At 45.4% G+C, this 26,657-nt stretch overlaps 1 protein-coding gene across 2 annotated transcripts in view; it reads left to right on the top strand.

Moving 5' to 3' along the window:
• Positions 1-26,657, top strand: part of MDN1 (midasin AAA ATPase 1) — a 765,271-nt gene that overhangs the window by 647,462 nt on the left and 91,152 nt on the right. For both annotated transcript variants that reach the window (XM_029595415.1, XM_029595414.1), the window contains exons 79-84: positions 57-539; positions 1,133-1,359; positions 12,836-12,988; positions 13,385-13,560; positions 15,530-15,691; positions 19,320-19,457. In XM_029595415.1, the coding sequence (XP_029451275.1) occupies positions 57-539; positions 1,133-1,359; positions 12,836-12,988; positions 13,385-13,560; positions 15,530-15,691; positions 19,320-19,457 (1,339 nt within the window). The remainder of the gene's footprint in view (positions 1-56; positions 540-1,132; positions 1,360-12,835; positions 12,989-13,384; positions 13,561-15,529; positions 15,692-19,319; positions 19,458-26,657) is intronic.

Raw genomic sequence — 26,657 nt, forward strand, 5'->3', positions numbered from 1 at the left:
GACTGGTAGTAAAGGGGTAAATTTAATTTAGCTCCCTTTCTTGGCTTTTCACTTAGGAATCTCTTGAGCTGCGTGCAGGAGATCAGTACCCGGCTGAACATATCAAGGGACTACAGCGTGGCATTCCCCCCTCAAGACGGACTGCAGCAGTGGATGGACAGGCTGCAACACCTCTCCATGCAGTGCATCATGGTCCTGGAACAGCTGTACTGGTTCCTGCAGTGCTGCCCTTCTGAGCGTCGCGCCGACAGCGAGAACAGCACAGGGACGAAGAGAAAATCCAGCAGTGCGCGAAGTGCAGGGGCAGAACGGGACCCGGGACCCCCCAGGGAGGAGATGGTGCTTATACCATCAGAAACAAACTGCCCGTCTCCCATTTCACCAGGCCAGCTACCTCTTGGGAGCATGATGCGGAAGCAGGACCATGTCTGGCAGCGGGAGGCCACTAGAATGACAGAGATGCTGAGTGAACTGAAAGTTATGAAAGCAGAGGTGGATCAAATAAGACGGCAGGCTTCTGAGACCTTATTTTACTCTTGGTGAGTATCATGGTGGCATGGCTAGGATAACTTTTGTGATAAAATCTAACACACGCAGCATACACAGTGACTAACGATAATTGGAAGCAGAAAGGCAGTCTTTAGTGGAGAAGGAGAAGGCAAATGGATCCATAGAGTGGAGCCATAGGCACATACTTGGGCTGGCGAGGGGGTTTGTGTATAATACACTTTTTGGGCTACGGAAGGGAAGAGTGAATGCAATATGCATGAGGCCTAAGGAGAAGCGTACAGTTTAAATGCAAGTTATTATTGCTACTGGTAGAAAAGATGAATGGGAAATACTGATGTTTTATTTACATAGCACTTTTTGCACAATTTCTTTCTAGTTGTAATTCATACTTAATTTATGTGCCTTGAGAAGACTTTGGTCATAGGAATCTTCCTGCCTTAACCTTCATATTAATCAAAAACTTGATTTACAAGCAATTGAAAATTTGCTGCAATGGATTTTCATTCCAAGCAGGAGGGGAAGCATGGCCATTCTCATCATCCTGTCCTGAATTTTTTAAATATGAGTCTGATCTGAGAGAAACTCTTCCCTTGGTAAGATTAGTTTTTCTGGCTTCTTGCAGGAAAGCTTTTGAAGTTTGCTCCTCTGGCTTCTGTGTCCTGGTGAAGATCTCGTCTCAGCTCCAGGACGCGGGGCTCTTGTTTACAGTGCCAGAGGCAGAGGGTCGACAGGAATCACGGCAAATTGTGGTAATTCAGAGCATTGACTATATCCAAGAACAAGTTGACAGAACCTCTGCTGACTTCACTACTTGGAAAACACAGCTGCTATCTATGACACCAGCCAGAGGTAAGGGCTGTGCATGGATTTCCAAGATATAGTAAAAGCCCCATTAGCTGGCACTCAACTAACTGGCATCTAGTTGTGGGAGGGTTTTTTTTTGTTTTGCGTTTTTATTGTGTTTTTTTGTTTTTTTTAATTGCTGCCGAGAAGATTTAAACAGAATGCTAATCAATATAAGGTAGCACAGTAGCATTACTCTGTGCACCCTGCTTCACTCTCTCCCCTCTTGTTCCCTGCAAGGGACGGGAGAAGTTGGATTAGGGAGCAGAGTAGATTTGCTCTGCTCTGCTCTGTCCACTACAGCATCACCTCTGCAGATTGCTGCCTGGAGTGGGCAGCAGGGGGGACTTGGATAGCTGGCATGTTGGATTAACTGGCCTGGATTATTCCCCATGCATGCCACATAATGGGGCTTTTTCTGTATTTTCTTTTGCATGCTGACCCAAAAGAATTATCCAAAAGTGACTTAGGTGAGTTTTCCAAGGGACTGAAAAAAAAAATAGGTAGCCCTTTAACCCCTACTCCCCCACCTCTCCCCCCTCCGTTTTCTACTTTCAACAGTTGCATTAGGAAATTTGGGGTCCCTAGGCATCTACAAATTCTTGGCCTCCATAAAGCCCATGTTTCAAGGTGCAAGTGCATCCTCCATGCGGCGCATTCAGACTTCACAGACCTTATGGGTTTGATCAGATTGCACAGCATCACTACCAAGCCACAGATACAAGGATTAATCTGGTTTCAGGAAGTACTGCCAGTGGTGCGCGCCTTATACCTCTAATGTTTCCATACAAATGAGGCGGATTGTCTCTGACTGCTAAAATGGTGTGAAACTCTCCTACTACCACGCAAACAAAATTCTCTGTCGTACATTATATTTCCTAAAAGTGGACAAACTGAATTATCTTGCATATGACAGGGTAACAAAACTTTTTACCCTTGAATGGTTGCACAATAACAGAACATACGGTTATTTGGGTTTAAAGGAAACCAAACTTTATAAGGGAAAATTAAGTATACTTGAAATTGTCATTTTGTTGTATGGTTTTCATATTATTTTTGCTATTCTTTTCACGGAAAACATAGGGGTTCCCAGGCAGTTCTGAAGCAGCCTGGGGCCTTCCTCATTAGAATATAAGAACATAAGAAATTGCCATGCTGGGTCAGACCAAGGGTCCGTCAAGCCCAGCATCCTGTTTCCAACAGAGGCCAAACCAGGCCACAAGAACCTGGCAATTACCCAAACACTAAAGATCCCATGCTACTGATGCAATTAATAGCAGTGGCTATTCCCTAAGTAATCTTGATTAATAGGTTGCGGGTACGACTGGGGGTGATCTCCGTCGGCTGGACGTCAAAACGAGTCCTGCTTCGCTACCTCCAGGTTACTAACAACTTTCGGGTCTCGGACCATCTCTTCGTCCTCTGGAGTGGTCCCAATCGGGGCAAGCCAACGTCTAAGACCACTATTGCGCGGTGGTTGAAGAAGCCATCTCATCGGCCTATCTTTGCCAAGGTCGACCTGTCCCCGAGGGCCTCAAGGCTCATTCTTTTCGCTCTCAAGCCACCTCTTGGGCGGAGAGTCAATCCGTTTCTCCACAGGAAAATTGCAGGGCCGCCACATGGACGTCCTTGCATACTTTTTCTCGACACCACCGTCTGGATGTGCAAGCTCCGGTTGTTGGATCTTTTGGGCGGCAAGTGCTTTGAGCGGGACTGTCTCGGTCCCACCCAGTTTAGGGAAGCTTTGGTACATCCCACAGTCTGGACTGATCCAGGTACGTACAGGGAAAGGAAAATTAGTTCTTACCTGTTAATTTTCGTTCCTGTAGTACCACGGATCAGTCCAGACGCCCTTCCCTGTCTCTCTCTTTCTGTCCTCTCTAAGCTTATTTCTTGCAGGTTTGCAGATTCTAATACTAATACTGAGCAATTACACCGGAAGCCTTGGTCATTTAAACACCAAGTATATGCAAGAGCATATAGCTATACCATGTTCATTCTATTGTTCTACAATTGCTCCTTTGAGCTTTATAGTTACTTGCTTGATCCTATTCTGGGTTTATTGTTTTCTGCTTTGACATTGGTTATACTGAAGGATTACAGGATAGGCTCTGTCCTCATATAGGATATCCTTTCAGTTTTGGTCTGTCTCCACCTGCTGGAAAGGAGGCTCAACCCCACAGTCTGGACTGATCCGTGGTACTACAGGAACGAAAATTAACAGGTAAGAACTAATTTTCCTTTGACAAAGTCCTTCATGAGAGACTTCTTAAGAAATTAAAAGGTCATGGGATAGCGGGCAGTATCCTATGGTGGACTGCCAACTGGTTAAAAGATAGAAAAGCAAAGTAGGGTTAAATGGTACATTTTCCCAATGGAGAAAGATGAATAGTGCTTTTTAATATATTTATAAAGACTTGGAAATGGGAATAAGTGAGGCGATCAAATTTGCCGATGAGACAAAATTATTCAAAGTTGCATTAAAGGATTTTAAGAAATTGCAAGAAGACCTTGCAAAACCTGGAGACTGGACATGCAAATGGCAAATGAAATTTAATGTAGACAAGTACAAAGTGATGCACTTAGGGAAGAGTAACCCAGATTATGGCTACACAATGCAAGGTTCCACATTAGGAGTCACCATGCAGGAAAATAACCTAGATGTCATTGTTGAAAATCCATTGAAATCTTCTGCTCAATGTGCAGCAGCAGCCAAGAAAGCAAATAGAATGTTAGGGATTAGGAAGGGAATGGAGAATAAAACAGAGAATATCATAATGCCTCTGTTTGCTCCATGGTGCAACCTCATCTTGAATATTGTGTGTTCTGGTTACCACTCCTCAAAAAAGATATAGCAGAATTAGAAAAGGTACAGAGAACAGTGACCAAAATGATAGAGGATGCAACAATTGCCCTATGAATAAAGGCTAAAGAGGTAGGACTCTTCAGCTTGGAGAAGAGATGGCCGAGGGGAGATACGATGGAGGTCTATGAAATAATGAGTGGAAAGGAACAAGTAAACAATCATTTATTCTTTCAAAAAGACGATACCTCTGAGTCTTCTTCGGATCACTTAGGGGACCTTCCGTCGGACCCATTGCCTCCTGACGAGAGACATAGGTTTCCGCCGGAGGAGCTCATCTTTGCAGGCTTTGTCCAGGTGATGGCTGAGGCTTTCCTGTTCCAACTCTTGACAGAGGAGGATGCCTGTCATAAGATGCTGGAAGTCATCCAGTTTGTGAATGCCCCAAAGGAAGTAGTGGCTGTTCCAGTCTATGATTTATTTGTCATTATTTGTTAGGATCTGGGAACACTCAGTTTCCGTTCCTCCAGTTAATCAAAAGGCGGATGCAGTTTACTTGGTACAGTAAGCCTTGGGGTTTGAGAGGCGTCAGCTCCCACATCAATCTGTTGTGGTAGAGTCTGCCCTCAAGAAAGCCAAGCATTCCTGCACCCATGCTTCTGCTCCTCTGGGTCAGGAGCATAGGGTGTTACACCTTCCTGCCCAAGGCAGCATCTATCAGGATACGATGTTAATCGCCTGTATTGCTTCCTACCAGCTGTACATGACCCAGTGTAACCGAAACCTGTGGAAACAGGTTCAGGAATCGGAGCGCTTGCCCCAACAGCAGCAGGACACTTCTTTGGCATTGGTTCAGCAAGGCCTGGAGTCTGGTAAACACAAGGTGAGCTCCACCTCTGACATGTTTGAGATGATGGCTAGGGTGGCAGCAGCGGGCATTGGAACTCGCAGGATGGCCTTGCTCCGGGCATCGGATCTCTGGCCGGAGGTCCAGGAGAAACTCGCAGACCTGCCCTGTACTGGCAAGAATCTCTTCAGAGATAAGGTCAGGAATGTGGTGGCTCATTTGAAGGATCACCATGAGACCCTCCAGCACCTTTTGGCTAGTTCTTCTGGTCCTCCGTCCTCTGTCAGGAAATCCTCACGCCAAGGCTCCAGAAAGTCCTATCGCCAGAGGAAATACTATCCTTCTGCCTCATGGGCACGTACTCCCTTTGTAATTTCCCGGGGCCTCTCTCGGGAGCAGCATACTCCTAGGCCTCAGCCAGCAACCCAGCAGAGCCCCACTATGGGGTTTTGACTGGCAGCAGGGAAGCATAAACCGAATCACCATACCCTCGATGCCCTGCCCTCCAGTTGGGGGCAGACTGCGTCTGTTTGTAGACCACTGGCCCCTCATTACCTCAGCCCAGTAGGCGCTCTCAATCATTCACCAAGGGTACTGGCTAAATTTCAGGGAAATCCCTGTGGACTCCCCCCCCCCCCCCCCCCCCCCCCCCTCGCATCAGGGTATCCCCTGATGAGAGAACAGAGAGCTCTTGACAGAGCTCTCTGCCATTTTAATGGTCGGAGTGGTTGAACCCGTTCCACCTGTCAGTGGGGCAGCAGGTTCTACTCATTATTTCCTGATACCAGAGGGAACGGGGGCTCCACCCTATTCTGGACCTGAGAGCTTTGAACAAATTTCTTCAAAAAGAAATGTTCAAGATAGTCTCTTTGGGCACCCTGATCCTACTCCTGCAAAGAGGAGATTAGCTTTGCTCCCTCAGTCTAAAAGATGCCTATGCCCACATCAAAATCTTCCTGAGTCACAGGAAGTTTCTGTGATTCTTCAAGGGCAGCAGGCACTTCAATACAGAGTGTTGCTGTTAGGCCTTGTCTCGGCCCCACGGGTCTTCACCAAGTGCCTGGCAGTAGTGGGGGCGCACCTCTGCCGTCAGGGGGGGTGCACGTATTTCCCTACTTTGGACGACTGGCTGGTCAAGGGTACCACCCAGGAGGGGGCGCTTCACTCTCTGAACTTGACCATTCAGGTGCTGCAGTTTCTCAGGTTTGTCAACAACTACCCAAAGTCTCATCTCAGCCCATAGCCTCGATTGAGTTTCATCGTTGCCCGGCTAGACACAGTTCAAGTCAGAGCATTTCTGCCCCTCAATCGGGCACTTGCCCTGACTTCTCTTGCATGCCTTGTCCATCGAAGGCGGCAGGTGTCAGCCCACCTCTTGCTTCATCTGTTGGGCCTCATGGCTGTGTCTGTGACCCCCATGGGCTTGTTTGAACATATGCATAGCACAGTGGACACTGTAGTCACAGTGACATCAAGCCATCCAGGACCTCTATGCGAGCATCTGCATCACACCACCTCTCCAGGTCTCTTCGTCCTGGTGGAAAGTCTTGCCAGTCTGGAGCAAAGGTCCTTTCAGGCTCCCCCGACACAAGTTGTACTCACTACAGATGCATTCATTCTAGGTTGGGGGTTGCATGTGGACAGCCTGCATATGCAAGGGCTGTGGTCGGTTCAGGAAGCTCAATGCCAGATCAATTTCCTGGAGCTGTGGGCGATCCGATATGCTCTCGTGGAGTTTTGGGATTGCTTGCCAACAAAACCATCCTGTTTCAGACAGACAATCCGGACGCAATCAACAAACAGGGAGGCACTGGGTTTTTCCTCCTGTAACAGGAGGCGGTACAGATCTGGTCCTGGGCGCAGTCCCAGGGCATCCTCCTATGAGCCATGTACCTAGCCAGGACAGAGAATGTGGTGGCGAACTGCCTGAGTAGAGCGTTCCAGCCCCACGAGTGGTCCCTGAATCCAGCAGTGGCAGATCGCATCTTCCTCCTGTGGGGTACCCCGGCCCTGGACCTCTTTGCCTCTGATGCCTTTGCCCTGCCATTGAAGCAAGGGCCTTCTGTATTCGTATCCTCTGCTTCCACTCGTGAGGAAGACTCTCCTGAAGCTCCAGCAAGATAAAGGGATCATGATTCTCATTGCCCCCCATTGGCCGAAGCAAGTCTGGTTCCCGCTCCTGAAGGATCTCTGTCAGAGAGCCGATGGGTATGGGGACCTCTACCGACTTGATCACACAGGATCAGGGCAGGCTGTGCCATCCCAACCTCAAGAAGTTGTCTCTGACAGCTTGGATGTTGAAAGGCTAGGTCTGTGGCCCCTTGACCTCTCTGAAGACGTGTCTCAGGTCCTGGTAGCTTCCAGGAGGTCGTATAGCTTGAAGTGGAAGAGGTTTTCACCAGGCGCCCGTGAACAGGGAGTCCACCCACCATCTTCTGGCACCCTGCAACACATCTCCACCACCGAAGGGGCGTGATAAAGGGGTATTCCCCTTTGTGCACCCCTTCGTACAATCTGTAGTGCTAGTTTTAGTTAATCTTTGTAACGGATGTCTCTCATTGTTAAAAATCATATTAATATGTTTGTAAACCGTTATGATGGCTTTATAATGAAGCCGAATGACGGTATAGACTTAGTTTTTGGGTACTTGCCAGGTTCTTATGGCCTGGATTGGCCACTGTTGGAAACAGGATGCTGGGCTTGATGGACCCTTGGTCTGACCCGGTATGGCATTTTCTTATTTTCTTATGTTCTTATGTATATAAAACCTGATAAATAAATAAATAAATAAATAAAATATGATGTGAGAGTTAGTTTGGATCCATTCGCCTGCTCCACTCCAAAGCTGCTGACTATTTGTAGCATCTTTTGGAGGCAGGTTTAAAGACCAACTCTGTCAAAGTACACCTGTGTGTGCTATTGGTGCTTACCACCAGGGTGTTAGTGGTACACCCAAAGGTCCATCAAGCCCAGCATCCTGTTTCCAACAGTGGCCAATCCAGGCCATAAGAACCTGGCAAGTACCCAAAAACTAAGTCTATTCCATGTTACCATTGCTAGTAATAGCAATGGCTATTTTCTAAGACAACTTAATAGCAGGTTGTCTCATGATTTTAAACACCTCTATCATATCCCCCCTCAGTCGTCTCTTCTCCAAGCTGAAAAGTCCTAACCTCTTTAGTCTTTCCTCATAGGGGAGCTGTTCCATTCCCCTTATCATTTTGGTAGCCCTTCTCTGTACCTTCTCCATCGCAATTATCTTTTTTGAGATGTGGCGACCAGAATTGTACACAGTAATCAAGGTGCGGTCTCACCATGGAGCGATACAGAGGCATTATGATATTTTTCGTTTTATTCACCATTCCCTTTCTAATAATTCCCAACATTCTGTTTGCTTTTTTGACTGCCGCAGCACACTGAACTGACTATTTCAATATGTTATCCACTATGACGCCTAGATCTCTTTCTTGGGTTGTAGCACCTAATATGGAACCTAACATTGTGTAACTATGCATCACCTTGCACTTATCCACATTAAATTTCATCTGCCATTTTGATGCCCAATTTTCCAGTCTTACAAGTTCTTCCTGCAATTTATCACAATCTGTTTGTGATTTAACTACTCTGAACAATTTTGTATCATCTGCAAATTTGATTATCTCACTCGTTGTATTTCTTTCCAGATCATTTATAAATATATTGAAAAGTAAGGGTCCCAATTCAGCTGTAAACCCACTCTCCCTGCCTAGGGATCTTTGTTATCAACAGCACCAGTGTTGTGCCCATTGACACCTGGTTAGGTGTCTTTTTGTCACTGTTGCCAGGATCAGCCTGTAGCTTGGTATTCACCAATATATGAGGACTACCATTCTGCTTGTCCTAGGAGAAATAGTTGCTTACCTGTAAACAGGTGTTCTCCTAGGACAGCAGGATGTTAGTCCTCAGGAAACCTGCCCGCCACCCCGCGGGGGTTGGGTTTCTCCTTCGTTTGTTTTATTTTTCTGTAATTTCAAGTTACAAGATTGAAGAGGGATCCCGCATTTATAGTGGCATGCTCAGCATGCCAGTTAAAGGTCTAGAAACTTTGACAACAGTTTTCTATGCCGGGCTCCATCTGATGATGTCAGCCATATGTGAAGACTAACATCCTGCTGTCCTAGGAGAGCACCTGTTACATGTAAGCAATTCTGCTCTCTTTAGTTGCCCTAGTACATCTTCAAGGTTCACTTTTTTTTGTTTCGTTTCCTCTGAATCATCATCTTTGAATATCATTTCTGGCATGGGCATTTCTGGCATATCCCTTGATCTCTAATGGTCCAGCTTACTCCCTCGCAGGCTTTTGATCTCAGATGTACCTGTAAAAGTTTTTGAGTTTTTGCTTCCATGGCAAGGTTCTTTTCAAATTCTCTTTGCCTTCCTTATCAGTGCTTTTGCATCTGACTTGCCAGTGCTTATGCTGTTTCCTGTTTTCTTCATTCAGATTCCTTTTCCATTTCTTAAGATATTCTTTTAGCAATTATAGCCTCTCACCTCACCTTTTAATGTTGCTGATAGTTGTTTAGATTTTCTTCCACATCTTCTATACATGGAATACATCTGGTCTGGGCTTCCAAGATGGTATTTTTAAACCATGCCCATGCCTGATCTAAATTCTGAACCTTTGTATTTGCTCCTTTCACTTTTTCCTAACCATTTTCCTCATTTTATCAATCACCTTTTTGAAAGTTAAATGCTGTCGCAGTAGATTTCTTTAGTGCCCTTCCTCCAGTTAAGTCAAATTTAATTATGTGATCACTGTTGCCAAGTGGCTCCAACACTGTTTCCTCTCGCCCCAAATCCAAAGGACTAGATCTTGTTTGTTCTTTTACCAGCTGCTCCATGGAATACTGTGTTCAGTTCTGGAGACCATACCTCAAAAAGGATAGAGATAGGATGGAGGCAGTCCAGAGAAGGTCAACTAAAATGGTGTGGGTCTTCATTGGAAGACTTATGAGGAGAGGTTGAAGGCTCTAAATATGTATACCCTGGAAGAGAGGAGGTGCAAGGGAGAGATATAAGACTTTCAGATACCTGAAAGGTTTTAATGATGCACAAACTTCAAACCTTTTCTCCAGGGAGATGATTTAGAACTGTCAGGAAATATTTTTCATGGAGGTAGTTATGGATGCCTGGAATACCCTCCCAGAAGGTGTGGTGAAGATCAGAACAGTTAATGAGTTCAAAAGGGCATGGGACAAACACTGCAAATCCTTAAAGGCTTGAGATAAGGGATGGTGTAACATTTCTACATGGGGGTAACTTGCACGCAACGGCAGTTACAACCCTTAATGGAACCAGTGGGGTAACCTGCATAGAAATTCATAATTGGTACAAAATCAAGTGAACAGAATTCAACTTGACAAAATTAAGCCTCACTGGGAAGTGGGGATTAGCCAAGCCCAACAAGGCTTGGTTTTCTTCATCCTTTTCCCAGGTAAATCATGCTGCCACTGGTTCCTGAGGATAAACTCCCTCAGTTCCAGCTGGCACATCTGCGATGCTTCAGACAGAAGGAGCAGCATTTTTAAAATAGGATCGTGTGTGCATATCAGCCCAGCTGGCTGTGAATTTTGAAAATGCTTGTGGTGTTTATAGTGTGCAGGTGGGAGTAGTGGTGGCGCTGTTGTAGAGCATGTGCATGTGTGAGGGTTGCTGGACTGTGTGTGAAAGGCATGTATTACTTGAGGCATGTCCCTTCCAAGATTAACTCATTCCTCAGGAGCCCCCACTACTTAGATGGTGAGATCCTCCGCTTCTGTGTTGGAACTCTGTAGAGCAGTGATGTGGATTTTTACATATGTTTATCCTTTATCAAATCTGTTGTTCAGCACCTTTCCAAACTACTTGGTAACAGAGTATTTTATGTAAGTTTGTAGGGTACTATTTTGGCAAATGTTGGAGTTTGAGCTGGAAAGCCTGAAGAAGAGAAATTTCCTATTTGCTAATTGGGTTTCTGGGAGTTTTACCAAAAATAGTCCCAATGATCTTCCCTGATTTTGTATAACTCCTAGAAACCCAATTAGCAAATAGGAAATTTCTCTTACTCGGGCTTTCTCTTACAAACTATAAATACACACTCACATACATGTACATAAGAGAATTTAGAATAGTCTACTGTAATTGAATGTGATCCATTTTGAAGTGCCTGGAAGATGGAATATAAATAAACATATTTTGTGGTGGTCACACTTTATTTTTTTTAAAGCCTGGAGAAAGAAGACCAGATGAAAAGGAATTTGAATTTTTTAAAATGTATAGCCTGAATTCTTCACAGGCACTTAGCCTTCAAAATGGATTACAGCCTTGAAATGACATACATAAAATATTCAGTCACCACATAGCAATAGATCACAAAAGAGCTTAACCTGAGCTCTCTATGTAAAACTGGAGCCTAACTCTAAATTAATGCTCAAAATGGTACGATGATATCAAAAAAACTCAATCTAGACAGGTCGCTCTGAGGTTTTTTACAAGCTAGTCGCTACACGTTTTGTCAAAATAGAGTAGTACCATCCCTGTTTCCAGAAGTAATCAAAGCCTACTCCTAGCAAGAAGGAAACCTAGCTGGGGTGGTTGGTTTTTTTTATTATTATTTACTTTTCCTGGAAATATTATTAACCATGTGAAATGTCTTGCAGCTTGGAAAGACCATGGAATTTAGGCACAAGAGCCAGATTTATTTATTTAGAAACATTTATTACCCGCCCTTCCTATGTTCAGAGTGGGGTACAATATGAACATACACAATCAAGAGAACAGGATGTTACATAATTCCTCAGTAAGAGGGAAGCAATAGAGTTCACTCCATTGAGACGGGAGGCCAGTAGCATGGTCCGTAGTAGACTTAGTAACGCCCTCCAAGGAGGGACATGTGGGGGGGGGGGGGGTAATCCATTATCGTTTAAGTTTGGAAGTACTTTTTTGAACAGGAAGATTTTTAGGGCTTTTTTGAAAAAATAATTCTTTCCTGGAGACATCTTACTTCCTTTGGTAGGCTGTTCCATAGGAGTGGTCCTGCAGAGAAGAAGGCACGTGTTCTGGTTTCCTCAAAGTGTGTAAGCTTTGGAGATGGGATATCTAATAGCATTAGGTTTGTTGATCTGGGAGGTACAGAGGGAGTATAAATTTTTATTATTGAGGAAATCCATGGGGAGTGTAAATTGTGAATCAAGGCGCGAGCTTGTACTGAATACTGTAAGAGATTGGGAGCCAGTGTAGTGATCAAAGTACAGGAGAGATGTTTGCACACGGGAGCATGCTTTAGTATAGGAAAAGAGATGCACCCTCTTTTTTTTTTTTTCCATGGTCTGTATTTTGCTAGCAGGAAAATGAATCTGAATCAGGGTTATTTTTTGTGGAGCTCTGAGAAACCCAGTTAAAAGGTAAGGCATTACCCTTTGTTAAAACATAAACTGAAAAGACACGTTCTGTATGGAGAAAGGAAATATCTGAGAAACCGGCACCTGTAAGCTTCCTTGTGATGAACTTCTGGTCTTGTGGGCTCCCTTGCAGAAATGCCACCTACACAGTTTGCGTACTGCATGAATTTATCTCAAGCCAACACCTGGCTCATGAGCCATTGACACAATCCACCATGACTCCCTAGATTTTTAGATTTAAACCATACTGCCTCAAAATCATCCTAAGATGGTAATATAATTATAAAGAAAGGTAAACCTGAGTTGCATCCCCTTTCCAGCTTATTAACTTATTTAAACCTGATGCTGCTGATATTCAGACACAGGAGGAGTTTATATGAAGCCTTGTAAAATCAATGTTTACTTGTTTCAAAGGGAGCCATGAGTTGGATGAGGGATATGTAGATGACTTCTCTGAGCAGGTTGACGTAGCCATTCGGGCTGTCCTGTGTGCTATCCAGAGTTTATTGGAAAAAAGGAATGACAAGGAAGAAGCTCAAGCCAAATCCAGAGAAGTAGCTAGTGATGGTAAGTCTGATTTGGGAGGAGAAGCAGAAGAATAACTTAAGTTTTGTGTCATGAGGAGTACCTTAGGAACGGTTGATTCCTGAATTGGCTAATCAGTTTGATGTTTAAACGGTCATATCTATATAGAGTTTATACATCCAAAGTGTCTGTATAACTTGGGCCCACAGTAGAATACTCTCTCTATAAACTTATTTTTCCTTCCTTAATATTTGTAAAAAGTGGATTAAGATTTGGAGTTATAAAAACGCATTCTATAGAGAAGCATGCTAATGGTGATGCTTAGTTTAAGGCTAGACAGAGAAGGGGATGTAGTGATCCCTGTTAATGCTTTCAGTGCCCAACTACAGTCTAGAAGGAAATTTAATGTTCTTGATTACTCTGTGCTTCTGTCTTTAGTCCAGGAAGAAGTATTAGCAGGCAGTCTGCACACTGGACATTTAACAAAACTCTTGACAGAGGATCTTGCTGCCGAACTGAACTCTCTGCATGTTCAGAAAATAATTTCTGCTGTCTCGGAGCTTGTGGAAAGACTGAAATCCTATGGAGAAGACTGTACAGCACATAAATGCAAGGTAAATTCCTTCTACTATGTAAAAGATGTTTGGTTTGAGCTGTTAGAGCAGGTAGAAACAGGGCCCTTGCAGAATCTGCCCCTTCCCACGGAATGAGCAGGTCTCCTCAAGTTGCCTCAAGAGACCAGGGAGCCCAGGCCCTGTCTGGTCAAGATGCTGCTTGCACTGCCATACCTCTTCTTAGTCTTAACTCCTATGCTGCATCCCGGTGCGATGCCAAAGACCACTTCCTGGTAATGATCCCTGTATGCGCTTTTATTGTGTGGCAGGAGGAGGAGCACGTCAGGCTGCATGCTGCTGCTGCTCCTCCTCTGCCAGCAGGGCTTGACTGCTGCCTTCAACCATGGGGCCTGGCCCTCGGTTGAAAGCAGAAATCAAGCCTGGCTGCTCTCCTCCTCCTCTTTGCAGTGACCAGAGCTAAGGTGGAGAAGGTACTAAGGGAGAGTTAGAGGCTGCAGTTTGGGTGGGGGGGAGAGAGGAATAAGAAAAAGAGGTGATGAGGATGTGGGGACAATTTTGTGAAAGAGAGAGGCTGAGGGATAAGGGGGAAAAAAGGGATGAGATGATTGTATGTGTAAAACAGGGAGAAACTAGGGATAAGAGAAACGGGATTGAGGGTGTATGAAAGGAGAGAGGCCATGGGGATAAAGGAAAGACTAGATGAGGTTGTGATGGGTTGAAGGTGTTATGGGAAAAAGTCTGGGGGAGGTGTGGACTAGGGGCGATGAGGATTGTATGACAAAGGACTGGGATAGGGAAGGTGTGTGATAGGAGTACTGGGGAATGGGGGTTTGTGTGCACGTGGAAATGGGGAAGGGTGGATGGGTGTGTGATTATGGGCAATAAAAGAATTTGGAGTGGAGAGAGAAAATGTGCTGATGAAGGTTTGGGAAGTGAGGGGGAGCAGAGCTGGAGTCAAGTGCAGGACACTTTCCTCTTTTCTCTCTGGATCTCTATGGACCCCCGCCTCCCTTTCCTTCACCCTTCCAAGCAATTAGAATCATTCTCTATCCTTCATCCCCTATCTTTTCTCCTCCCTTTCCCAAACCCATCCCCAGTCTTTCCTCCCTGCTCCACCCATCCCCCATTTCTCCCTTTTTACCTCTCCATCCCCAGTCCCCCTTCCACCATTCGTGATCAAAATTCCTTCCCTTCCTTCCCTTTCTTTATCCTCCATTTTCCCATCTTCTCCCTCTATGCCTCCTACCTTCACCTCCCCGTTCTGAGATTCCCACTCTTGCCATTTCCAAATCCCTTCTCCTCCTTTCTCCCTGGCTCCAATCACTAAAGATCTTTTTTTTCTAATAAAGAGCCAAATAAATTAGTTGGACATAGAAATGTCAGAAAAGTATTTTTTAAAATAAAAAATAGTGTATTTAAATTGCAAATATATGCAAAATTATGCAAAATTTCCACACATGCCACTGAAATTTAAAAAAATATTCCACAGATTGGCTTGCTGCAGAATCCTAAAAAATCTACTGCAGGAAAATGGGGGGCACTCCATGAAGTTAGCATGTGGCACATTTAAAACTAATCTGAGAAAGTTCTTCTTCACTCAATGTACAATTAAGCTCTGGAATTTGTTGCCAGAGGATGTGGTTAGTGCAGTTAGTGTAGCTGGGTTTAAAAAAGGATTGGATAAGTTCTTGGAGGAGAAGTCCATTACCTGCTATTAATTAAGTTGACTTAGAAAATAGCCACTGCTATTACTAGCAACAGTAACATGGAATAGACTTCGTTTTTGGGTCCTTGCCAGGTTCTTATGGCCTGGATTGGCCACTGTTGGAAACAGGATGCTGGGCTTGATGGACCCTTGTTCTGACCCAGTATGGCATGTTCTTATGACTCTGGATATGTCTCTAACAAAGTGAAATATTTTTTTAAAACAGTATATGTATATAGGTATAACATAAATAGAAAGCTATAATGTTTTGTTGGTTTTTTTTTTTTGTTTTTTCACCTGTAGTTCTTTAACCAGTGCTGTTACTTCCTGATCAGACTCATGCCGATGCTGTCCACCTATTCAGATCTTCTCCTGTTCTACCTCACTGTATCCTTGGTGGCTCACAGAAGCACTGGCAAGTTGCTCTCTGTCCTAGCCCAGATGTTTACAGAACTTGCCCTCAAGGTAATAACTTCAGGACCCTGAATATGGAAAACCCAAATATCCTCTAGAGGTGGCTGAAAGTTTCTGATGTGTGTTGAGTAAATGTAAAGCCATGGATCTACAGTTTCTTCATTCAGGTTGTGAGACATCTGAATGCAGTTTACAGGCAGGCTTTTACCAGCGTTCTGACATGTGAAGTAACGCTGCATTAAATCCATGGAGTTAATCTAGCACAGAATGGATTTGGTTCGTCTTGGGGTGAGGTCATCTTTACTTGGTGAGGGGAAGGGGCTTGCTTGTTTTGCATTTTTCAGGGAAACAGCATTTGTATTTCACTAGTAAAAGTTGCAGGGGTTAGTTCCATGCAGCCCGAGTATCTGCCAGGTTTCTGTAGTGAAGGGTACCAGACACAAATATCCACTGAATATATATGAATATATATATGAATCCCATTCATGAAGGCCGGTATAGAAATATTTTAAATAAATAAATAAATAAATATAAAAAGCTTTTAAATAAAGAAAAGGAAAATTGGTTCTTACCTGCTAAATTTCGTTCCTGTAGTACCACAGATCAGTCCAGACTCATGGGTATTGCCTCCATTCCAGCAAACGGTGACAGAGAAAGTTCTACTGACACTTCTACTTAACCATATGTGCCACCTGCAAATCCTCAGTATTAATCAGTACCCAAGCATAAAAATCTTTTAACAAAACGTTCAACCAAGTAACTCTACCTTCCCTGTACATACCCAAATCAGTCCAGCAGGTGGAGACAGACCAAAACTGTCAGGGTATCCTATATCAGGACAGAGCCTACCCTACACCCCTTTACTATTTGTCTATCTTCAGCAGGTGCATGCAGCTGAACCTACAGTTCCCCTTCTTCTTCCCTTAGTTTCCCTGAGGGCATTTTCTTTACTTTTGGTCTGGATCAAGCAAGTATTTAATTCTTGTTTAAAAAAAAAAAAGAGGACTTTGAAAGTTTTCTCCCTTTTTTCCCTCACAGAGACAGTTCGGTCTCTTCGCTCTGCTTGGAGCCTAGGCCCCTTTTTTTCTGGTGACCATCTGGGGTGAATCTGGTGGTCCAGTCCCTCCCCCATTATCTAGCTGTCCACTGTAAAACACCCTGGCTTAGCTGAGCAGTTTAAAAAAGAAAAAAAGTACAAGCAGGGCTGTATTTGTTAATTGTATTTATTACTTTTTAAGAACTGTGGACAGCTCCGGCAGCATGCAGAGTTCAGTCGCTACCTCTGCTGACCAACCTCAGCCCTGCACAGCTCAGCTGTTTTTACTTTTTTAGCAATTTTTTTTTCTTCAGCGCTGATGCCGCGTTCCAGCACCTGTAAAGCATGTGGAGAGTCTGACACACGGTTTTCCCATGGAGGACTCTGTTCAGTGTGCCTACCGGGTGGGGAGGGTCCTTCATCAGTCCCCTCGCCCACAGCGACCCGGGGGCGAGACCCGCCCAAGATGGCGCCTGTAGAGCTGTCTGCATGAACATGGCTCTGCTTTGCTTCGACTTCCGAATTTGCCTGTTGTGATGCCGCATTCAGCTCGTAAAAGGCGGGCGACGGAAAGAGCTTACCCCGCGGTTCTTCCAGATCCCCCACCTTCGGGGCCGATGGATGTCCACGTCCTGCGGATGGTAAAATCGGATGACTCGTCCTTGGAGAAAGAGGCAGCAATGGCTTAGCTGTCCACTCTCCAGACTCTTTAACATCTCTCTCCCCGATTGACAGACACTCTCCGGCAAATCCAGCAGCTATCAGAGACCGTGACTTCCTGTAGGTCGGGGCTTCTGCCGTTTCAGAGCATACCCTTACTGAAGCGGGGTCAGGAGACGCTGGAATCTCCAAGGGTGCTGCCATTAGTGGCCCTGTTGAGGGCTTGGCTGGTCTTCCTACTGGAGTGTTTGAGACGCGGGAGGAATGCCTTCAAACCAGCACTCTTACTCCTCTGAGAGAGATTGAAGTCTCAACTTTGGTAAAACCTCAAAATATTACTCTAGAAAATATTCGGGATGCTATAACCAACTTAGGATCTTCAATTTCCCAACAGTTGAATCTTATTATTCAAAGGATAAATTTGGTAGCGAATAAAATTACTAAATTGGAACAATCTAATATTAAAATTCAGGAAGATATAGCAAATCTACAGCAAGGTTCTCAACATGTTAGCAATGTACAAGAATACTGGATCAAGGAAAATTCTTCTTTACAGCTTAAAATTGAAAATCTAGAGAATGTAACCCAAAGCAGAAACTTAAGCGCTTTAAACTTTCCCAAACTCCCTCAGGTGGGAGCTAAAGATATGTTTAAGAAATATTTGGTTGAACATTTCAAAATTCCTGATGAGGCTGTCCCTCCTACTTCCAAGATCTTTTGCTTGCCTCCACTTAGAAGACAGAACATGACAAACAAGGCTTTGGCATTTTATCTCCTAACTTGGACATTTCCACTTTATTAGAATCATCGGATACGGTATTAGCCCAGCCCGCTACTATGGTGGTTACTTTTGTTTTTGAATCAGATTGTGAATGAGTTCTCAATCTCTTCTTTAAGCATCGATTGCAGCCATTTCTTTAAATGAAAGTTGGTTTATCCTGATGTTTCTCATCAGTCCCAGAAGAAAAGACGTCTGTTCTTTTAATGCGTCTAAGAGTATTGCAGATAGGAGCAACGTTTACCTTGAAATTTCCATGCAAATGCATAGTTAGATATAAAGATTTAAGTTATATATTTTTTGTTCCATCTCAACATTTTAATTTTCTATGTGATAAATTACCACTCCAATCTAATGATGTTGAGGCTGCTCCTCCTGACTCTCCATTAGTAGGATGATATCTGTCATTAATATAGAACCAGCAGTTGTACAGCTCTATTTTCCTATTTTTTCATTATGATCTTATTTACTTTTTCTTTGTAGCTATCTGGTGGATCCTGAATAGTGGATTTTATGGAGTTAGTTATAAATACTAAATGATTGTTACTTAATGTTTATATATTTTCTGTACTATGCTCTTTTGCTTCTCAAGATTGTATGTCCTGGAAAGTTTTGAAAATTAATAGAGAATTAAAAAAAAAAAAAGTAGCACTGTCAGTAAAACTTTGTCTCCATCTGCTGGAATGGAGGCAAAACCCAGGAGTCTGAACTGATCTGTGGTGGTATAGGAACGAAAATTAGGTATGAACCAATTTTCCTTTGTGGTCCTTGAATGACTCTCTAGTAATAACTCCGTCTAAAAGTGCTTCAATGTATGGACTTGGGGAATGAGATTTTTTTTCCCAAGTGTGGAGGGCAGGAAGGCAGGCTATCGTAAAAAGCTGCACAAATTGTATTACAAGAAAGTATGAATATACAAGAAATGAAATATATCAGTACAAAAAAGGGAGACCCAAGCAAAAGACCAACAGAGGGGAGCATTTAGAGACCAGGAATAGGCAAGCTGTTTGTTTTTTAAGTTTCATTCCTGTTTCCAGGAGTAAAATGAAATACTATCTGGCACCTGTACTCATCATGTATAGATAATGCGTTTACACAAGGGATGCATGCATCTTCAGTTGGCTAAAATTATAGCTGTTAAAATAAATAAATAAATGTATATGCCACCTTAAATCTGAAAATGGATGATTTTTTTTTTTTTGCAGGGATTTTGCCTTCCCAAGGAGTTAATGGAAGAAGCAGCTGGAGAGGGAGCCACTCAGTTCCATGACTATGAAGGAGGGGGCATTGGAGAAGGGGAAGGCATGAAGGACGTGAGTGACAAGATTGAAAATGAAGAACAGGTAAAATTATTTTCCCATGGAGTTAGATTTGAATTTTATGTAATCTGTAAGGAAATGCAACATGAAGGATTGTTTGGGTCAAGAGTTATTCTCTTGGTGGCTTATTTTTTTGTGGTTTTGTGTTTTTGGTTTGTTTTTTTTTACTCTGGATTTTGGTCTGTAGTGCTCTTTCAAGTCTTTATACTAATGGAGATATTTTCAGAACTTGGCGGCTCAAAACAAATGTATCCTTGGAAGTTTTGTGATATTTGGCTGCTTCTAGCTTGAGATCAAAGGTTTCTGTCCTGCTCCTTGTTGTGTACTGTACTGTATTTGACAAAAACACACTACAAGTAGTAAGGCCCTTTTCCCTTTCAATTTAATATTTAAATACCATTTTGTTTTTTGACCCTCTTTAACCTGCTTTTCTATATTCTTATGCAACCAAAACCTTTGGGAGCAGCCTTGTTTTGGAAGTGTCAACTTTTTACATGTTATGTTTTGGGATCTGACTCATGCAGGCTTTCTGTGATGTGAGAGAGATATTATTTTCCTAGTGTGTAACCAGATGGACTCAGGACCCCAATGGGTTATGTGCTCCCCTGGAGACTGAGTCAGATACAGATATACCCCTGCAGTGACTTCAGCCAAATCAGTATCTCTCCGTCTCCTAGCATATGTGGACGTCTATCCCCACACCAGCATTGGTGTTTAGCAGGATCGCAGTACTGGTTTGACGAAGAAAATTTACCTTTAAATTACATAAGAACATAAGAAAATGCCACACTGGGTCAGACCAAGGGTCCATCAAGCCCAGCATCCTGTTTCCAACAGTGGCCAATCCAGGCCACAAGAACCTGGCAAGTTCCCAAAAACTAAGTCTATTCCATGTAACCATTGCTAATGGCAGTGGCTATTCTCTAAGTGAACTTAATAGCAGGTAATGGACTTCTCCTCCAAGAACTTATCCAATCCTTTTTTAAACACAGCTATACTAACTGCACTAACCACATCCTCTGGCAACAAATTCCAGAGTTTAATTGTGCGTTGAGTAAAAAAGAACTTTCTCCAATTAGTTTTAAATGTGCCCCGTGCTAACTTCATGGAGAAAGATCGAGCCCCGCTCTCCCACTCTCCTGCGGTGATACCTAAATGTCCCTCCCCCAGTTGAGAATTCCTGAGGCGATTTCCGAGATCCCTCAGAGCTGTGCCTTGGTCCGGTAGCTGGTTCCCGGCGTGGACTTTGCTGCTGCATCAGCTAAAAGGCAGCGGGTGCAGGAAGCCAAGCGCGGTGGTAACGGCCAAAGCCCTCTTCTCCCCCCCCCCCCCCCCCCCCCACAGCCAGAAACGTCTCTCTTCAGTCGGTAAGCACTGAGCCCAGGTAAGTTTAAAAAATAAAAAAAATAATTTTTACCAATCCAGAGATTATTGGAGGGACGTCCAGCAGGTTTCCTCTGATCTCCGTGCTCGGCGTGCCGTGCCAACATCGTTCCTGCTCCCATGGAGGGTAAGGGGAATTGGGCCTCCCGAGCAGGTTGAGCAGCCCTCAGAGGGCTAGGCCCCGCATTAGGCACACCACGTGATCGGCCTCCTCAGTGCCATCTTGCGCGCATTGCTGTGTGTGTTGTACAGCCTACATAGAATGTCGGTACGCGCAGTGCGTTGGCTGCACGCATTACGTCAGCACGTACTTGCGCGCACAATTCTGAAAGCACTTGCGCTCTGCTCGTCAGCGCGTACTTAAGTGCACAATGTTGTAAGCACATACAGGAAAAGCTGAGTGCAAGGACCAAGAGTGCCCCTCGCCGGCCCCATCTAGGCGCTCTAAATTTGTGCGCATATAATTTTTTAAGCGCAAACCAGTTGGAACGCATAGTTACTGCCCCAATGGTGCCAGCAACAAAGAAATCTAAGCGCCATGCTCTTTGTGCTGCTTGTCGTATTAAGGCTTCTCAGCCTGACCTAAATTCCAGCCTGTGTCAGCACTGTGAGGAAGTCCAAGGAGAGTTGGCTTCCTCGGACTTTGATAAGCCCGGCTCCTCCCATTCAGATATGAGTTAGCCACAGCCTTAGCTGGAAGTACCCCAGGACAGGGCCCTCCTTGGGAGAGGGAAATTTAGCTGCACCTACCCCAGTACTTCCTGGGCTAGGCAGAGGCCCTGCCACCTTCTCTTGGATGGAATTATTTTTCCAGGGCCTTTAAACCTTCTTCCAGGTGCAGTCTGCTACCTCAGTGGCCCCTGTCCAGATGGAACCTCAACTGGTAAAAATCCCTCTTCCACCACTATCGACAGACCTCGAGGCATGCTTCGCCTCGCCAAGGGTATCCCTAGCAGGGACCCGGACCACATGGAGGAAGAATCTGATTCCCTGTACATACCCGGATCAGTCCAGACAGTGGGTTATTGTCCCCCTTCCAGCAGGTGGAGTCAGAGCAAAACTCAAAGGCTGGCCTCATAAGCTAGAGTGCCCTCTCTGTCCCCTCAGTATTTCTCTGACTCCAGCAGGTGAAAGGTAGCAGTCCCTTCGGTCCTCCATTTAGCTTACAAAGGGGAACTTTTCTTTTTCCTTCTCATTTCTCTTGAAGTATTTCTTTCTTGGATGGATCTCTTTCATTAAAAAAAAAAAAAAAAACTTTATAACAAATTTTACACTCAGCAAATTTTCAGGGATTCACTCCCTCAGTTTCAGGCTCCAACTTGCTAGCGGAGCCAGTGGTTCTTTTTTCTTTTCTTTCTGGGGGTAAGTGCTGGTCCTTTTTTTATTACTTTCAGGTCCAGCTTTTTCTTCTGGCGTGAGTTCAAGGGCTCAGGAGGTGTGCACGCTGGTGGTCCCGCCTCTTCCCCCCCCCCTCCCTCCTCAACGACATAGTATCCTGCCCTGAGAGGTCGTTGCCTCGGGGCAGTGTTTCCAGAGAAGCGTTATTCCTCTGGTTTTTTTTAGACTTCTAAGCCTTGTCGTTGCTCTGCTAGCAGACGCCTGCTTCCCGCTCCAGTCAGCCTGCAGTCAGCAGCTCTGCCGAGCAGCCATGCCATGCCCGTCTCGTTGTTGCGCCTATGGAGAGCCGAGTTCGCGGCTCTCCAGGGAGGGTATTTGCGTGAGATGTCTCCCCAGTGGGGAGGGTCCCTCACGAGCGGCTGGGTGGCTTCATTCGCTCTTGCAGCGAGGCCAGCCCCGTTCCCGCCCAGCACGGGAACAGCAGCCATTTTGGATTCCCTGCCGCCAGCTCCCCCACAGCCAGGCCCCTGACTCTGACCTCGATTTTCCACCGTACCTCTCTCCAGTGACTCCCCCGGACCCGGAGCCGCAGCCTCCTTCAGCGTAGCCTGTGGGGAAACCCCACCCCGGCGTTTGCTCCGTCGGGCCCTCCCCCCTAGTCCTTTTTCCACTGATTTCATTTTATTGTTACATAGTGCATATTTGGCCAGCATGAGCCATCAGCAGGGTTCTGCTGCGGGACTTCTACCTACCAAAGCAGTTCGTTGGTCAGATCCAAGCTGTGGTCAGCCTTCTGGATCCAAGGATGACATGGGGATCTCCCAACCGGGGGGGGGGGGGGTACGCTAGGAGCCAGTCAGCCCCCGGCCCCCCTGGAGCAGGGGGACAGCAGCCAGCTCCCAGGATATGGGTCGTACCACTTGTATCCGCTCCGGATGATCCAGACACGGATGACCTTTCTTCTCCTGTGCAGGTGGAAGGGGATGATCCAAGGGTCCTGCGTCTCTTTCAAAGGGACAAGTAGGACCCCCTTATTCCTCACGTTCTAGCCGAACTGGACATAGATACCCCACAGGACCCTCCTGCTCCTACTGCATTGTCCCAGAAGGGCGACCCACTCCTCGCCGGTCTGCACCCACCTTCTCAAACTTTCCCTTAAGAACATAAGAACATGCCATACTGGGTCAGACCAAGGGTCCATCAAGCCCAGCATCCTGTTTCCAACAGTGGCCAATCCAGGCCATAAGAACCTGACAAGTACCCAAAAACTAAGTCTATTCCATGTTACCGTTGCTAGTAATAGCGGTGGTTATTATCTAAGTCAACATAATTAATAGTAGGTAATGGACTTCTCATCCAAGAACTTATCCAATCCTTTTTTAAACACAGCTATTCTAACTGCACTAATCACATCCTCTGGCAACAAATTCCAGAGTTTAATTGTGCGTTGAGTGAAAAAGAACTTTCTTCAATTAGTTTTAAATGTGCCACATGCTAACTTCATGGAGTGCCCTCTAGTCTTTCTATTATCCGAAAGAGTAAAAAAAACAATTCACATCTACCCGTTCTAGACCTCTCATGATTTTAAACACCTCTATCATATCCCCCCTCAGCCGTCTCTTCTCCAAGCTGAAAAGTCCTAACCTCTTTAGTCTTTCCTCATAGGGGAGCTGTTCCATTCCCTTTATCATTTTGGTAGCCCTTCTCTGTACCTTCTCCATCGCAATTATATCTTTTTTGAGATGCGGCGACCAGAATTGTACACAATATTCAAGGTGCGGTCTCAACATGGAGCGATACAGAGGCATTGACATTTTCAGTTTTATTCACCATTCCCTTTCTAATAATTCCCAACATTCTGTTTGCTTTTTTGACTGCCGCAGCACACTGAACCGATGATTTCAGTGTGTTGTCCACTATGACGCCTAGATCTCTTTCTTGGCTGGTAGCACCTAATATGGAACCTAACATTGTGTAACCATGGCATGGGTTATTTTTCCCTATATGCATCACCTTGCACTTGTCCACATTAAATTTCATCTGCCATTTAGATGCCCAATTTTCCAGCCTCACAAGGTCTTCCTGCAATTTATCACAATCTGTTTGTGATTTAACTACTCTGAACAATTTTGTATCATCTGCAAATTTGATTACCTCACTCGTCGTATTTCTTTCCAGATCATTTATAAATATATTGAAAAGTAAGGGTCCCAGTACAGATCCCTGAGGCACTCCACTGCCCACTCCCTTCCACTGAGAAAATTGTCCATTTAATCCTACTCTCTGTTTCCTGTCTTTTAGCCAGTTTGTAATCCACGAAAGGACATCGCCACCTATCCCATGACTTTTTACTTTTCCTAGAAGCCTCTCATGAGGAACTTTGTCAAATGCCTTCTGAAAATACAAGTACACTACATCTACTGGTTCACCTTTATCCACATGTTTATTAACTCCTTCAAAAAAGTGAAGTAGATTTGTGAGGCAAGACTTGCCTTGGGTAAAGCCATGCTGACTTTGTTCCATTAAACCATGTCTTTCTATATGTTCTGTGATTTTGATGTTCAGAACACTTTCCATCCGTTGCTACTGCAGCTGTTGACTAGAGAATGGGATTCGCCAGAGTCTTCTCTCAAGGTGGGCAGAGCTATGGATAAGCTCTACTTTCTACCTGAAGAGTACCTGGAGCTCCTGAGGGTCCCCAAAGTGGAAGCGTCTGTGTCAGCGGTTACGAAACGCACCATGATTCCGGTTACGGGTGGAACGGCCCTAAAGGATCTGCAGGACCGTAAGTTGGAAGTCTACCTCAAATGGATTTTTGAGGTGTCTGCTCTGGGGGTCCGGGCTGCTGTCTTCAGCTCTCTCATGCAGCGAGTAGGGCTTCGGTGGGTAGAGCAACTACTCTGCGCCCAGGATTTGGTGCCCAGGATTTGCCGCCCAAGGAAGCTCAGCAGGGTGAGGGCCTGGAAGCAGTCATGACATATGGGGCGGATGCTCTTTATGACCTCCTCCGGGTCCTTGCCAGGTCCATGGTTTCAGTGGTCTCAGCCAGGCGGCTCCTTTGGCTTCGCAACTGGTCGGCGGATTCATCTTCCAAGGCACAATTGGGATTGCTTCCTTTTAAAGGAAAACTGCTTTTTGGTGAGGACTTGGAACAGCTCATCAAGTCCCTCGGTGAGGACAAAGTCCATAAGCTGCCAGAAGATCGGCCAAAGACCTTTCGGATCTTCAGCTCTTCCAGATCTCGCTTCTGTGGGCAACGACTGTTTCGTCAGACCAGGCCTCTAGCACAAAAGCCACCTTCCCATTCTCTCAGTCCTGGTCTCATCCCTTTTGTGGCCGAAGAACAGTTAGAGACAACCTCCCTCACGGGGCTCCTGCCAAGTCTTCCCAATGAAGGCTTGCCGACCCACTCTTCCATTCTCAGGATAGGCGGCCGCCTGTCTGTCTTCTACAATGAGTGGGTCAAGATCACCTCAGATCAATGGGTCTTGGACATTCTACGACACGGCTATGCTTTGGAGTTTGCTTGACACCCCCCCCCCTCCTCAAGGACAGGTTCCTTTTCTCCCCTGTGGAAGCCTTCAGAAGCAGGCCATGGTCCAACAGATGCTCGACCGCCTCTTGGCCCTCGGGGCCATTCTCCCAGTGCCACTGAGGGAACAAGGATTAGGCCATTATTCTGTCTATTTCGTGGTTCCCAAGAAAGAAGGCTCCTTTCGTCCCATCCTGGACCTCAAGCTGGTCAACAAGGCTCTCAAGGTGCCTCACTTCCGTATGGAGACCTTGCGGGCAGTCGTGGCGGCGGTGTACCGCGGGGAGTTCCTGGCCTCCTTGGACCTGACGGAGGCGTATCTCCAAATCCCCATCTTCAAAGCACATCAACGTTTCCTGCATTTCAAGGTCCTCGGCCAGCATTTCCAGTTCCAGGCCCTACCTTTCAGGTTGGCGACAGCTCCCCGCACCTTCACCAAGATCATGGTAGTGATGGCAGCTGCTCTAAGTCGGAAGGAATCTTAGTCCATCCCTACCTGGACAACTGGCTCATTCGGGCGAAGTCAAAAGAACTGTGTCTTCAAACGGTGGAACCAGTCTTGCACCTTCTCCGCTCCCTCGGCTGGGTCGTCGATTTCCCCAAAAGCAACCTTCCTCCTTTCTCAGACCCTAGACTTCTTAGGAGCACACTTCGATACCAATGCTGGGAAAGTCTTCCTGTGTCAGGATCGGGCTCAGTCTCTTCTAATGCAGGTCCAGCGCTTCCGGAGCCTCCAACTTCTCACCGCATGGGATTTCCTCCAAGTTCTAGGCACTATGGCTTCTACTATAGATTTAGTGCCGTGGGCTTTTGCGCATATGCGCACCCTACAGAAGGTGTAACTCTCCTGCTGGAAGCCGGTATCTCAAGATTTTCAAGCCCTACTTCTGCTGCCCGACATAGCCAGCCGCAGCCTGGGCTGGTGGCTCAGCCTCGACCACTTGCTGAAGGGAGTGGATCTGAAGGTCCCA

This window comes from Rhinatrema bivittatum, chromosome 3 (genome assembly GCF_901001135.1).
Source record: "Rhinatrema bivittatum chromosome 3, aRhiBiv1.1, whole genome shotgun sequence".
In the NCBI taxonomy this organism is placed as follows: Eukaryota; Metazoa; Chordata; class Amphibia; order Gymnophiona; family Rhinatrematidae; genus Rhinatrema; species Rhinatrema bivittatum.